A 15475-nucleotide genomic window follows, 5' to 3' on the forward strand; every position below is an offset into this window, starting at 1 on the left:
CATCTTTTCTGATTAGTAGGCATTATCGTTGTGGCACGACACACATGCACATTGTGCCAAGCCTACTCATCAAAAGAGGCGCTGCAGATGCTGCCAGGCAGGTGGAGGTTCAAAAAGCTCTGGTCCAACAGCCAGAAACTACCAACTTGGCCACTGGACCAGAGCTCTGTGAACATCTTTCTACCTGCTGGCTTCCTGGGTATATCCTCTGATTTTTGCTTTACGCCACAATATTGTTGCAGGGTGACTACTAATGAGAAGAGGTGCAGGGGATGGTGGCAAGTAGGAGGAGTTTCACAAAGCTCTCACTTGGCATCCATGGACTAACAACATGGCCATTTGACCACGGACCCGTAATTAGTTTTGCTCACTTTAAGTTTTATTCTTTATTTTTCCAAAATTTTAACACAATTTTCAATAAAAAACATACATTTTCACAAAAACTACCTTCCCCTTGGATACACAAAAGAGATACGTTAAGTCTCAAAGGAGGAAGACTTTTTTTGCTAATATTCCTGTTTTAAGTCCATTATAAAGTGATCCCAGATTTTAATAATACTTGTTTTGTTTTAACAGAAGAGCAGAAATGGTTTGTTTTTTTTAATATGTGGTTATTTGCCACGACACAGCTGGCAAACATAATTTACATTGATTTGTATTGGAATGACATGATGCAATAGAGTTGGAAAACGCTAAAGCCATAGCTAATGCATGGTGAAGGGAAGAAAAGTTCAAGAAAACTATTTGAACCCAATAATGAGAATGTTGACGAATAGACCGCTATCTTGTATCGAGATAATGATGATTTAGTTGGAGTCTAACGTTCTTCCTTTCTTCAGGTTTGGCGAAAACGGTGGTTTGTACTACGACGGGGGAGGATGAGTGGAAACCCAGATGTATTAGAGTATTACAAGAATAATCACTCCAAAAAGCCCATCAGGGTAATAGACCTGAATGAATGTGAAGTTCAGAAATACATTGGCGTTAACCTGATAAAGAAGGAATTCCAGAACAGTTTTGTGTTCATCGTGAAAACAGCTTTCCGGACATTCTACCTTGTGGCGAGGACTGAGGAAGAAATGCAGAGCTGGATGCATAATATCAGCCAGATATGTAACTTTGGACAGCTGGAGGATGGCACAGGTAAGGTTGAGGGTGAAAGGGGTGACCTTGACATCCTTTACAATGTGAAAGAATAAAGTCATCTATCACCATAGAAATTTCTATATAAAATGAATAAAGTTCTTAATTATCAATGGCCTTGCCTTAGGATAGCCCATCAATTTTTGGTCAGTGGGGTTTTTGTATATGCTGCGCCCCTTTATTATCCATGAGTCTACTACCACTGCCTTTCCCATTTCCTGACATGGTCCTGCAGGTCAGACTAAAGACAGGTCAGCTCTGGAGAACCCCTTTACAGCTACAGTGTGACATTTTTCCCTGTGTTAAGCAATATTGATGGATTAATATGAATACAATCTGACCATTAGGGTACGTGCACACGCTGCGGATTGGGGTGCGGATTTGGCCGCGCTGATTTTGTAAAATCCGCAGGTAAATCTGCAGGTCAAAAGACCTGCGGTTTTATCTGCGGATTGGCCTGCGGTTTTGCCCTGCGGTTTTTCATCTCCACAATGGAGGAGATGGCAAACCACAGCGGAATCCGCAGAAAGAATTGACATGTCAATTCTTTCTGCAGTTTAGAAACCGCTGGAAAACTGCACGGAAAAATCCGCACCGTCTGCACTGCGGTTTTTAATATCCATAGGATATTATGGTACTGTACACCGCAGCAAAAACTGCTGCGGATCCGCAGTGGCCAAATCCGCTGCGGAACCGCAGCAGAATCCGCAGCATGTGCACACACCCTTAGAGTTAGCTTATACTGATACAGAGGGTCTTTTTCCAATACAAGCCAATATACTTACCCGGCAATAGATTAGGTCCTTTATGCAACCTCATATTGTTTTTTTTTCCTTCTAGAGCAGTGGGCAGTAGTATATTGTCTCAGTTTTCCCATATGGTATGTCGCCCCTTATTAAAGTTCTCTAGCTTATCCCTTGTCTCCTCTATGCCAGCTTCCTACTCCACAGGACCGGGCCAGCAGGCACTCTACCCAGTTGGCATTAGACTAACGCATGCAATTATGCAGAAAACAATGTACTGATGATTACAAATGGAGCAGAGTCTAAATGCACAGCACGGGATCAGAATACGAGATTAAGGCTGTGTCATTTGGTCTTGCAGGTTCCGATATTTTAACTCAAAGTGTGATGACATTTAGAGCTCTTCGCTGTATTATGGTTCCATCTACGCAAGGTTTATAGGGCCATACTGTACCTGCAAATTTCATACAGAGCTTTCTCTATTAGATGCGTCAATAAAAACAATGTTCTGTAATATGGTGCGCTATAATGGCACCATGCAGTACAGACTCTGGCCTATATATTATGCCAAGAATCATACAGTAAGTAGAAGATTCCAGCTTTTCCATCACTATAGTGTAGCATATTTCCTGGAGAACAGCAGCCATTTTCAGCCAACCGCTTATGAGACGTGACCACCATGTGAGCAACTGATCAGAGGCATAAACCACACAACAAAGCCATTGCTTTTTTCAGTGTATTGGAGAATTACATCAATGTCTCATCATTGGTAATTAGTCATAATCCTATAAGAGGACAGTCTCACTGCCAGATATGTTAGGAAGTAGAGTTGAGCGACTTTGGTCGGATCGGGTTTCATGAAACAAAATTTGTTTCAGATGAAACTGGTCCGACTAGGGCAAAAAAAGTCGGAGTTTCGTCCGAAACCCGACCCCAATGCAAGTCACTGGGAAATAAAAGTCGGCATTGAGCAGATGACATTCATCCACTCAATGCCAACTTTTATTTCCCATTGACTTGCATTGGGGTCGGGTTTCGGACGAAACTCCGACTTTTTTTGCCCTTGTCGGACCAGATTCATCTGAAACAAATTTTGTTTCATGAAACCCGATCCGACCAAAGTCATTCAACTCTATTAGGAAGTATAAGGTGCTGCCCACACCTCCTTGAAGATATGTGGTGTGATATAATGCATTGCACAGTGTATATGTGAGTGTCTGTTTAGTCATTTTTTATGCACTTTGTTGGGAATAGATAGAGTTAATAGTTGGGTCTAGCCCAAAATCAAAATAACTATGTGGGAGACAGAAGATGACTTAGGGAGTTAGAGCCCAGTACTCAGCAAATGCTGACCCTAAGGCCTGATAAGTTGGAAGACTGACATGTTGTAGTGTGTTGTGTGTGAAGAGGGAAGATTGCAGGACATCAGATAATACGTCCTAAGGACCAAGGAGGGATTCGACAGGTTGGATCCCTGACCGGAGAGGCCACCTAAACGGTATGGAACTTAACATAGGGGAAGTACCGTTGTGGCCAAAAGTATTGACACCCCTGCAATTCGGTCAGATAATACTCAGTTTCTTCCTGAAAATGATTGCAAACACAAATTCTTTGGTATTATTATCTTCTTTTAATTTGTCTTAAATGAAAAAACACAAAAAGAATTGTCCTAAAGCCAAATTGGATATAATTCCACACCAAACATAAAAAAGAGGGTGGACAAAAGTATTGGCACTGTTCGAAAAATCATGTGATGCTTCTCTAATTTGTGTAATTAACAGCACCTGTAACTTATCTGTGGCACCTAACAGGTGTTGGCAATAACTAAATCACACTTGCAGCCAGTTGACATGGATTAAAGTTGACTCAACCTCTGTCCTGTGTTCTTGTATGTACCACATTGAGCATGGAGAAAAGAAAGAAGACCAAAGAACTGTCTGAGGACTTGAGGAAGCATGAGCAATCTCAAGGCTACAAGTCCATCTCCAAAGACCTGAATGTTCCTGTGTCTACCGTGCGGAGTGTCATCAAGAAGTTTAAAGCCCATGGCACTGTGGCTAACCTCCCTAGATGTGGACGGAAAATAAAAATTCACAAGAGATTTCAACGCAAGATTGTGCGGATGTTGGATAAAGAACCTCGACTAACATCCAAACAAGTTCAAGCTGCCCTGCATTCCGAGGGTACAACAGTGTCAACCCGTACTATCCGTCGGCATCTGAATGAAAAAGGACTGTATGGTAGTAGACCCAGGAAGACCCCACTTCTTACCCCGAGACATAAAAAAGCCAGGCTGGAGTTTGCCAAAACTTACCTGAAAAAGCCTAAAACGTTTTGGAAGAATGTTCTCTGGTCAGATGAGACAAAAGTAGAGCTTTTTGGGCAAAGGATAGAGTTTACAGGAGAAAAAAAGAGGCATTCAAAAAAAGAACACGGTCCCTACAGTCAAACATGGCGGAGGTTCTCTGATGTTTTGGGGTTGCTTTGCTGCCTCTGGCACTGGACTGCTTGATCGTGTGCATGGCATAATGAAGTCTGAAGACTACCAACAAATTTTGCAGCATAATGTAGGGCCCAGTGTGAGAAAGCTGGGTCTCCCTCAGAGGTCATGGGTCTTCCAGCAGGACATGACCCAAAACACACTTCAAAAAGCACTAGAAAATGGTTTGAGAGAAAGCACTGGAGATTTCTAAGGTGGCCAGCAATGAGTCCAGACCTGAATCCCATAGAACACCTGTGGAGAGATCTAAAAATGGCAGTTTGGAGAAGGCACCCTTCAAATATCAGGGACCTGGAGCAGTTTGCCAAAGAAGAATGGTCTAAAATTCCAGCTGAGCATTGTAAGAAACTCATTGATGGTTACCGGAAGCGGTTGGTCGCAGTTATTTTGGCTAAAGGTTGTGCAACCAAGTATTAGGCTGAGGGTGCCAATACTTTTGTCTGGCCCATTTTTGGAGTTTTGTGTGAAATGATCAGTGTTTTGCTTTTTGCTTCATTCTCTCTTGTGTTTTTTCATTTAAGACAAATTAAATGAAGATAATAATACCAAAGAATTTGTGTTTGCAATCATTTTCAGGAAGAAACATCTGACAGAATTGCAGGGGTGTCAATACTTTTGGCCACAACTGTAGAAAACCCACTAAAATGGGATTGACCGAGAAGGAATTGTATCAGCATCAGCGGGACTTTACTGAACAGTTACCTGCAGTGAAAGGGATCTCAATTGTGTCTATTGAAAGGAAGCAATGGTCATCATATTGGGACTTAAACTCTCCTACGGAGAACAGTGAACTTTCAAGGTTCTAGTAAGTATTGATACATCTCAACAAAGGGGTCCTCATTAGTCTGTTGGGAAGCAAGAGTAGCTGGGAGCAACTGTAGCATTACTCCTTAACCCATGCAGCCCTCTCAGGAGAAAACAAAGTCACCCATAATCATTTGCAGGCTTGCCATGAGATGCGAGAGTGTGAAAAGCAAGAGAAATGAAGTGTTATTAAATGTAACCCAGAAGTGTCCATGTCTGCTTAATGCAATAAACCTATGTGAAGAAATATGCCTATTATCTGATGTACATAGTTCTTCTCAAGTTCATGTTCCCTAAAAATAAGTTTAATGTTGGACTTTGGTCTCCCTCAATTTGTTCCCTGACATCTGGTCCTGGCCTTCCCTATCTTGCGGCACCCACAGCACAAACATCAAGGACCCCTTTTTTCATGCAACGTGTGCGAAACACGAGTACCTCTCTCACGGCTACTGCCCCGCACCATATTACAGATACAGCCTGTTCTCGTGTCCACCGCTCATCATCACTAATCGGCCATTAGTCCACACAATGTACATTAATAGCAATTACTGGGGGTTTACAACTAAGACCACTCACACCAGTACTTACTGCTCTTGATGTATTTCTAGTGGTGACATTTGTTTCACAAGTGACATCATTGGAATGCTTGTTAATAATCCACTTTTGCAGAAGCCGGGTGCTCATGTGCTTCGCTTGGCGACAGTGTAAGGACAGACCAGTTTAACCACAAAAATTCCAAGCACTAGAAAGTTTGTTCTAAATAGCAGCCTGGTAGTGTAGGTTGTAGTATGAGAATCTCCTCATATACCGTAGATTAGTTATGTTGTAGAACTGCCATGGTAGCTGATATGGAAGTATGGCCCCGGGTCATCAAGCAGGTTTTGCAACAATTATGGCATAAAACTGCTTGAAATTTCAAAAAATTTGAAGCTGCGCAAAAATGTAGCAACTTTTTTTTTACGCCAGTCCTGGCCCACTACACTGACTTTTTTTTAAAAGTGGTTGGATCTCCAATGAATCTTGACCAAGCGCTCCCAACAATTTCATCATAAATTCGACCCAAAGGGTAGTATAACTTACAAAGGAAATGTACGCCGTCCGCGGGCTGTAGGAGCATTTCTGTCAGGGTCACATGGCAGTTTAATTATTATTAATTTCTGTTTCTATTGAGCATTTGAATTAATATGATATTAATATTAGAATTTAATGATCTAAATGTTTCTTATGGATGGCTATTTTTGCGCTCCAAGAGATTTCAGCACCATACCCTGGTCTCTTATAATCTTTTTGCTAGAGGGAGGCTTGGCCAGATATATGTCATTGGTCTGTGCGTTCCACATATTGGAGCACATTGTGTGGTAATCTGGGCGCCTTGGTATCATGGACACAGCAGGAAGTGGAACGCATATTCCGTGTAATGGCCGCAAGTTTCATCACTTCTGCTCGCCGGAACGCACGCCGGCATGCAATGGCCGGGAGTTCAATCACTTTCGCTCGCTGGAGCGCACGCCGACATGGGTGAGTGAAAAGGAGTATGTGATTAATACCCAGTATTGATAACCCGCTGATTTCAGTGGGTGGAGTGCATTGTTATGAGGGCATGGAATAGGGGTTATTTAAGTCCACCCATTTGACCGCCGGTTCATGTCACTAATCATCATGGAATCCGGCATTTTGGACATCTGTATCACCTCCTGATGAACCGTGTTGACAGGGAAACGCGTCGGGGTGCATCCAACTCAGTTTAATACTTGGTCCGCAATAAGTGTATGTGCCAAATGCATTAAGATGGGCTATGCTGCGGATTTAAAAGGGATGCATTGAACTCATACTAGATTTTGGCCCTTAGTTATCACTATTATTGTGATTTCTTATAATTTTGGTTCATATGCTAATTATATACCAAAAGCATTCTAGCTATGTGCCAGTCATGATTTGTGACGTTTTTTGATATCTTATCTTGTTGCCAATAAGATACCCACATGAAATTCATATGAAGTGTATTTGGATTTAAGAAAAGACTCTCTTCATTTCTATCCTATATGAAATTGTTTTCCAACCTATATTGATAGGGCTGTGATAGGGAAGTGAGGGATAGTCCACGTTGAGTGGGGGCGCCAAAAAATCATTCTTTTAGGGTGCCAACCTCCACAGCAAGGCAGGGGCTATTTTAGGTCTACTATAGGTTATCTGTAGGCAAATTGGTCAGTTTATTTTGGGTATTTAACCCTGTTTTTTTCCACTGAGTAGATGTTTTTTAATATTTGTTTTTAAAAGTTGTTTTTATGGGGAATATATGTTCACATGTTAATTCAATTCTATTTCCTAATATATTGGATTGAGATTAGTGCAGTTTAAAGACTTGCCAAATTCATTATGACACAAATGCCTCTTAATGAATTATCGTGCATCTTATTCCAGCACTCTCTTCGATAAGAGTGGTGTAAAAATGCTGTTCTTAATCAGCCTGGGCCAAAGCTCTCTTTATATGATCACACTATTTTTAGTAATAGATCGTTCAGTGTGTACAGGCTGCCATTGTTCTCGGCAGCTCATGTCCTGTTTACACAGGGTGATATGCTGCCGAGATCGATGATCTTATAGGGAAATCAAATTGTCTTAAGGGTCTGTCACACTAAGCGATATTGCTAGCAATATCGATATAACGTCACTGGTTTTTGTGACGATATAGCGATATCGCTATGTCTGATACTTACCTCCGACCCGCTCCCCCGCTGGTTATCGCTGATCGCGCGAGAACGTCCTGGACTGTTTCTCGTCGTCAGCTTCCTGCTGTGACGACGAGCGACGCGTGGAGGCGGGCGGGAGGACGTCTGGATCGCCTCGTCTGACAGGTAAGTAGCGACCCCCGTCCCCAGTGATGTCGCTGGTGAGATCTGCCTGTGTAACAGCTCACTAGCGACCACTTAGCGATGTACCAGCGATCCTGACCGCGTCATATTGTGACAGTACCTTTACTCATTTTGCTCATTTGTTGGATGATTGACATTCTGATTGCACTACAGGATTATTGTGAAAAGAGTGTTCCTGCAAATGCTTATTTCCAATAATCGTAAATGATAGATGCACCTTTACTTACATATATAACTCTTAAAGAGAACCCGTCACATGAAAACCTGTCACGCCGATGCTGCTGGAGGGAATGGAGTTAATTTCCTCCTGGCAGCGGGGGTCTACGTATAGGTTCCAGGCAGGTTCAGAACTCTAGTCCCTCATAACTAAATGAAGGGCAAAGAAGAGATCCGACTATGAATTTCAATTAAAAGATATATTTTTATTAAAGAAAATCCTAAAAACAATATGAAATAGCAGCAAGGTAGCCATGATAGAGGACACCAAACAAATTGATTATAGTAGGCTATAAAGTCATACAATGTGGTATAATACAAATCACTAAACGTAAGCAAATAGGGATACTACATATCAATTATCCTTTGTTGTAAACAGTGAAGGGCTCTAAAGGTACTGTCACACTTAGCGATGTACCAGCGATCCCGACCAGCGATATGACGCAGTCAGGATCGCTGGTACATCGCTAAGTGGTCGCTAGTGAGCTGCCACACAGGCAGAACTCACCAGTGACATCGCAGCGGTCGGGGGTCGCTACTTACCTGTGAGACGAGGCGATCCTGACGTCCTCCCGCCCGCGTCCACGCGTCGCTCGTCGTCACAGCAGGAAGCCCAGCAGGAAGCTGACAACGAGAAACGGTCCAGGACGTTCTCGCGTGATCAGCGATAACCAGCGGGGGAGCGGTCGGAGATAAGTATCAGACATAGCGATATCACTAGCGATATCGCTATAACGTCACAAAAACCAGTGACGTTATAGCGATATTGCTAGCGATATCGCTTAGTGTGACAGGCTCTTAATAGAGATTAATCCCCTAGCACAATAGCTTAATCAACATGATAAACCCCTGCTGGATAAGATATACCATACAAATGCTGACAAAGCCCTAAAGATACCAATTAGCCATAACATAAGGTAAGCAATGACTAAGCTCCATTACTGAGGACCATGATGCAGTCCATGAATAAACCAAAATAGAAAATAAAGTGCAAAAAGGAGCCAAAATTAATATCTACCTGTGGCACAGGATCATAAGGTGTCCCCACACCCCGACACGCGTTTCGCCACCAGCTTCTTCCGGCGTTTCGCCCCCCCTAGAGATTCTGACCCCACAGTCGCTAGTGGTTCCTGCATGAGCTGAGATAGCCCTAACCACAGACTAGATGATGGCAACTCGAACCTATGCTGCCTGAAAGGCCGTCGAGCTCTTCATGTTTCTCCTAAAGAACTGGAGGGCAAAGCAGAATGCAAATTACCTATAGAAGGGAAAGTGTGCTGAAATAGAAGGCGATCCCAGAGTGAGTAGGACAACCTGAGAAATACAAAATAAAGGATTAAGGACTATTAGAGCATATGCTGCCTACTTCCTAAACAAGAAATAGAAGATTGGTGTAGGGTAAAGAACATAAACAGCAGAGAGATAAGCCCTAGCTGGTCTTTCACTGACTGGCTTAGACTACAGCAATATGGCTGGACATCCAAATGAGACTAACACCAGTAGGAAATACCCGCATGGGGAAAGTATATAAAAGGAAAAAAAGAAAAAACTAGCCAGCTCACCAGTAACCTTTGCAGGTGCATGAAAATCTGTCCTGTCCCGAAGTAACTGTGGATAAACTTGCAATATTCCAGCTCCTTCAATAAAATTCAAAATTTATTTGAAACATTTTTTAGCTCCTGAATTGCACTTATGACAGCTGTGATAAAGATTGATCCACGATCGAAACGCATTGCTTTATCTTCCCTGTCATAAGTGTGGTTCAGGAGCTAAAAAAATGTTATCATCAAGTCAAATAAATTTTGAATTTTATTGAAGGAGCTGGAATATTTAAAGTATATAAAACTGCACTGAAAGGTGGTAGGGCAGACAAATGAGTAAATGAAAACAACTGTTACCCTAAAAAGACTGATGCTAGGATAACAGAAACTAAACCCCTGTAGAAAAAGTGTATCTGCTGTGGCCCGGCGGGCAGAGAAGCTGACTATTAAGCACACGTTCAAAGGTTTGAACCCAGACGCATGACCGTTATATAGCACTGTGTACTTACAATTGATCATTTTGCCTTTCTACCCAGTTAATTCTTCTCGTTTATCTGCTCTATGTAGAAACAAGAAATCTCTTGTCCCTGCATGAATAATTGCCCTCTTCAACACCTGACCCAGCTGCTCCCTCCTCCACTTGCCAGGGACTTTTGCAGTGACTGATGAGTCATACAGGAAAAATTTACCTCCTGTTTCTACATAGAGGTTAGAAGGATTCAGCTAGTCAGTTTTTAATCATGTGATGTAATAAACCACATAAAAAAAGAATTAACTGGGTAGAAAGTAAAACGAGCAATTGTAAGTACACAGTTCTATATAATATGATGACCGCAATATATTAACAGGATAGAAAATTTGTTGGGAGGAGGAGTGCTTCTTTAAGCACAGAAATTCTCTCTGCCATTTCTATTCTGCATGTGGAGCTATGCTAGCTGATTAGGTCTTGCTGAAAAAAAAGAAACCCTTTTCCCTTCATTCTCTGGTTAGAAAATACTTATACATAATTTATTCAGCCAGCTGCTGCAATATAACATTAATGCACACTGATACTATTACCAGACTCCGAGAGGAGAGTGCTGAGGCTGTTTTGCACCCAGGGGAGGCTCTGGCAGATCTGATGAGACTGAAGGTTAGATAAAGGGTAGTGAGCACTAGCTATAAGTGATGGGCATTCAGAATGTAAATAATGGAAGGAGCTGGAGTCTGGGAAGTTTGGGCTATAAGAAAATGTTTTAGTCGATAGCAGGTAGTGAAGCAAGAGCAGAAGCAGAAATGTGCTGTGTGGTTTGCCATGAGTGTCCTCATATCATCTCTGCTTCAGCTTGGTCGTAGATAAGATAAGAGCTTCTTGTTTCCTAGCACAGTTGTGTGGAGAACACACAGGAGATTCATGGGTTAAGGCTGATCTTCCAGAACAGTTATAAATTCAGTGCAAATTACGAACACTGAGCAAAATGGCATTCAATCCACGCAAATAAAATGAAAAGTGATAAAAATAGTTATGGTTAGGTAAGATGACACTTGTACTTGTGTACATATCCATACTAATAACTGTTAATAGATGCATAGCAGTTATCACTGATGGCTGCGTAGTGCCAACTGTCTTCTGTAAATGGGACTTTGTGCAGATGCACACAACTGTGTGTAACTGCTGTCTGAGTGCGATCCAACAAAACATTGTACCAATGTTAGTGTATGGCGCCGTGCACATGTCTGATTGTTTCCTTGGACAGAGACAGTCTGAGGAAAAAAATCATTCATACCCGAGTTTGATCTGATATTTGGATCACATACAACCAATCAAGTCCTTGAGTCTGTGGAAAACATTGGACTGTACTCGGACTTGGATGACATATTAGTGGGTCGCCCTCACACCCAGGGCTGTGGGGTACTCGGTACCGGGCCGGTGTCAGCGGAATGTGTCACAGCAGCAGTGACCCGGTCCGTGGCCCTGGGCGCCCAAGTAATAAGGGAGTTTGAATGGTGGTTTGTAGTTAATGGAATAGTTCATGACACCACCTGTGGAGTTCGGCAAGTGAGATGTTGAGCCGACGCTGCATGCAGATCCACTGGGACTGATGGTGTGTTGCAGCTAAGATGGTGAAGCTCCCCACAGCTGGAGCTGTAGTCCCAGGGCAGTGTAGATGTAGGGGCAGAGGAGAGGCGCAGGCGGTGTGGAAGCTGGTACCCAGATGTAATGGTACCGGGTGTGTTGGCGCAGGAATAATTGGAAGACACCAGGGCCTGTAGTTCCAAAGCTTTACTCACAGTCTGTAGTACACACAGATGCCTGCCTCCGTGCCGTGTCCTCCGGGTCAGGGACTCAGTCAACCTCCAGATCAGATGGAAAGCTCCCTTCCAACACTCCACCAACATGTGCCTCCCTGAACGTCTCCTCTAATAGCGCCTTTAAGTGTAGTACTCCTAGTACTGAGTTACACTGGAGATCCTCATGACAGATGTTCCCAAGAACCTTACTTGTACGGCAGACAGCTGTAGCCTGCTTTGGGGATGCCTCTCTCTTGAGTCCCAGCTCACTATCCAAGCTGCTGTTGTGCCCTCAAGTCTTAGATGGGAGTAGTGCATTTACAGCTCACTACTCCACCGGTGTCTGCTGCAGGACCATTAGTATCCATACAACCTCAGGGACCGGGCCCCGGCCTTGCGCTTAGAACTTCTCATCTGGGTTCTCTCCTAACCCACGTCCTCTGTTCCCTTTTACTCCTACGTTCCGTACTTGTCTTTCCTTCCTATGGAAGCTTAGGTTTCTGTTCAAAGTCTTTCTCCTTCTTTCCTTTCCCGTGCCAGCAGACCCAGATCACTGAGATCTGCTGCAGCACCTCGTTCCTCCATCCCTCTCTCAGGGATCTTCTCTCCTCCACTGAGCCTCAACTCAGTCTGACCTGAAATCCTAAACCTTCCCACTCTTTTATGTATTCTAACTCCACCCACCTCCCAGCACGTTTCGTGTTCCAAGCAAGGAGCCACCAAAGGTGCTCTGCTACACTCCAAGCAGGGAGCCGCAATGTGGCTTTGCTGAACTACTGTGTTGTGTGGGATGCAAGTGTTGGAGCGTGGTCAGGAGTCTCCATCCTACCTGGATGGTGGGGTACCACACCTCAGGAGAAGGTGCAGTACCTCTGTGGCAACTGAATCTGCAGGGGCGCCACATTAGTGTAGTCCGATTTCCATGGACTGATAGACTGGAGAAGATGGAGACATTTTTTTTCCTCTATCTACTCCACATCCCAAGAAAATCAGATCACACTCTGATCAGAGTCTGATTAGCATAATTGATCCAATTTTCTCAGATGACGTATTTCACATGTGCACAAGGAAACATGAGAAGCATTGGAATGAAACGGAAAGGGAGAAGATACAGATTAGGTATTAGAAAAAAAAACTTTTGACAGTGAGGGTGATCAATGAGTGGAAAAGAGGTGGTGAGTTCTCCTCCAATGGAAGTCTTCAAACAGAGGCTGGACAGACATCTGTCTGGGATGGTTTAGTGGATCCTGCACTGAGCAGAGGGTTGGACACGATGACCCTGGGGGTCCCTTTCAACTCTACCATTCTATGATTCTATGAAATACGCTTGTCTGCACCTAGCCTTACACAGATGGCTAAAACATGAATGTGACAACCACTCCTTTCTCTATGCTGGAGCCTCTCCAGCAGGATAACTGCATAGTAATGCATGGCAGCTATTCCAAGAGACTGAGAAAGAGGATGAGTCTGATAGAGAGACCACCCTCTCAGGTCCTTATTATAGGGGTTGTCCATGCTACACCTTATCCACAGGATTGGTAGTAACTTGCTGATTGGTGGTTATTCCACTGCTGAGATCTGTACAAATTGGTAGACTGGAGAATTTTTCTCTCCAACAGGGAACTTTTATCGTTGTTATAAAATGGCATGTGTGACACCCAATTACCGCTCCATTGATTCTCTAAGGGACTGCGGAAAAAGCTGAGTGCAGTGCAGTGCCATAGAGAATGAAGGGAGCAGCGGTCGAGCATGCACTCTAACAGGGATTGTTCCCCTTTCTACTGATTGGTCCAGGTCCCAGCAGTCGGACCCTCACCTTGCAGCAAGTTATCACCTATCCTGGTGATAGGTGGTAACTTGTTTTAACCAGAGAACCCCTTTATTGGAGGCAGAAACACTAACAGTAAGCCACAGGCTAAACTCCTTACAATAAGAGGATTTTATTAGCCTAGAAATGTAAGTATTGTTCTTTGTAAGTATAATGTTCTGCTCCATATGAATTTATCTCTAAATACTGTATATATTATTGGTGAAAAAAATAAGTTACACATTTGCAGTAAATATCTGCATGAGAGTCATAGAGCAAGTGAGTCACCAGCTGTAAGTTAGGGAGCGACACGTTATGTCACTGTTACAGGTTGGGAATCCGCACTACTTTTTTCCCCCAAAATACACAGTCTTCATACAATTGGTAACAATAGATCAGTGATGTGCACTAAGAATCAATGTATCCATAATTAAAGGGATGTGTCTTTGTATTAACCCCTGTGTTTGATCCCATTCCCTGTGTGCTATGATGATGATTCTTATAAATGTGTTTGGAGTCTTTTTGCTGCACAAAAATCACCAAGAATCACTTTCAGTAATTGAAGACATGACACACACTTTGGTAACGGGGACAGATTAGCTGCCAGTCTATAGGGAGCGTACAGAACGGCTCTCTTCTAGTACAGTAACTGCTAGGAGAATATTGTGAGGACATCTGCAGCTAGACACTTCCTGACAGGACACAACTGTTCCTGCCATGTGGTCCATCTGGTGTAAAAAGACAGCAAGAAGCGAATTGTTGTGCACGCATTGTGATTTCTTACTGCGGCTCATTTACTCTCTTCATTTATTGTGCACAGACCTGTAGATATTTCATAGTGAATATTATATACAGGGTGCAAAAATAATTTTGCCTGTATTATATTATAGAATCCGAGAATGATAGCGTTGGAAGGGACCCCCTTCTCAATGCAGGATCACTAAAGTATCTCACACAGATGTCTGTCCAGCCTGTAAAAAAACAAAAAATAAAAAAACAACAATATCCATACCTCTCAGCCGTTCAGTTGGGTCCCCCACTGCAATCCATCACAAGGGGTTAACTAGTTTACAACAGGGACCGGTACTAATGCGACCAGCCCCGCTGTAAACCACTGCAGAATGAATGAAATCATGTGTGCGCAGGCGCCCCGGCTGACCGAGGATGAACTAATAAGCATGGGAAAGTTTCTGAACTTTTTCCCACACTGTCAGTTCACCTCTGGTCAGCCAGGGACTCTGCGCAGCCTCAGTGACATCAGCGGTAGTCAGTGAGGCTGCTCGGAGTCCCCGGCTGACCTGAGGTGAACTCAGGCGCGTGGGAAAAAGTTCAGAACAAGGGCTTTTGTTGGATTGGCAGAATAATAAATTTGGTCAAAAACTTTGTGCGATTATTTCATTAAAAGACTTTTTAATTAATGTGTGTGTCTTTTTTAACCCTTTACTACTGTAGGATTAATAATGGATAGGTGTCTCATTGACACCTCTCCATTATTCACCGCCTTAATGCCACCTTTCAATAGCAAGGTGACATTAACCCATTATTATTAACCCATGAGCCACCGCTAAGAGCAATGG

At 43.2% G+C, this 15475-nt stretch overlaps 1 protein-coding gene across 1 annotated transcript in view; it reads left to right on the top strand.

Moving 5' to 3' along the window:
* Positions 1-15475, top strand: part of GAB3 (GRB2 associated binding protein 3) — a 192897-nt gene that overhangs the window by 120387 nt on the left and 57035 nt on the right. The window contains exon 2 of the mRNA XM_073547624.1: positions 840-1143. Within this exon, the coding sequence (XP_073403725.1) occupies positions 840-1143 (304 nt within the window). The remainder of the gene's footprint in view (positions 1-839; positions 1144-15475) is intronic.

The sequence above is a fragment of the Dendrobates tinctorius genome, unplaced genomic scaffold (assembly GCF_039654945.1).
Source record: "Dendrobates tinctorius isolate UK_male_01 unplaced genomic scaffold, ASM3965494v1 ptg000154l, whole genome shotgun sequence".
In the NCBI taxonomy this organism is placed as follows: Eukaryota; Metazoa; Chordata; class Amphibia; order Anura; family Dendrobatidae; genus Dendrobates; species Dendrobates tinctorius.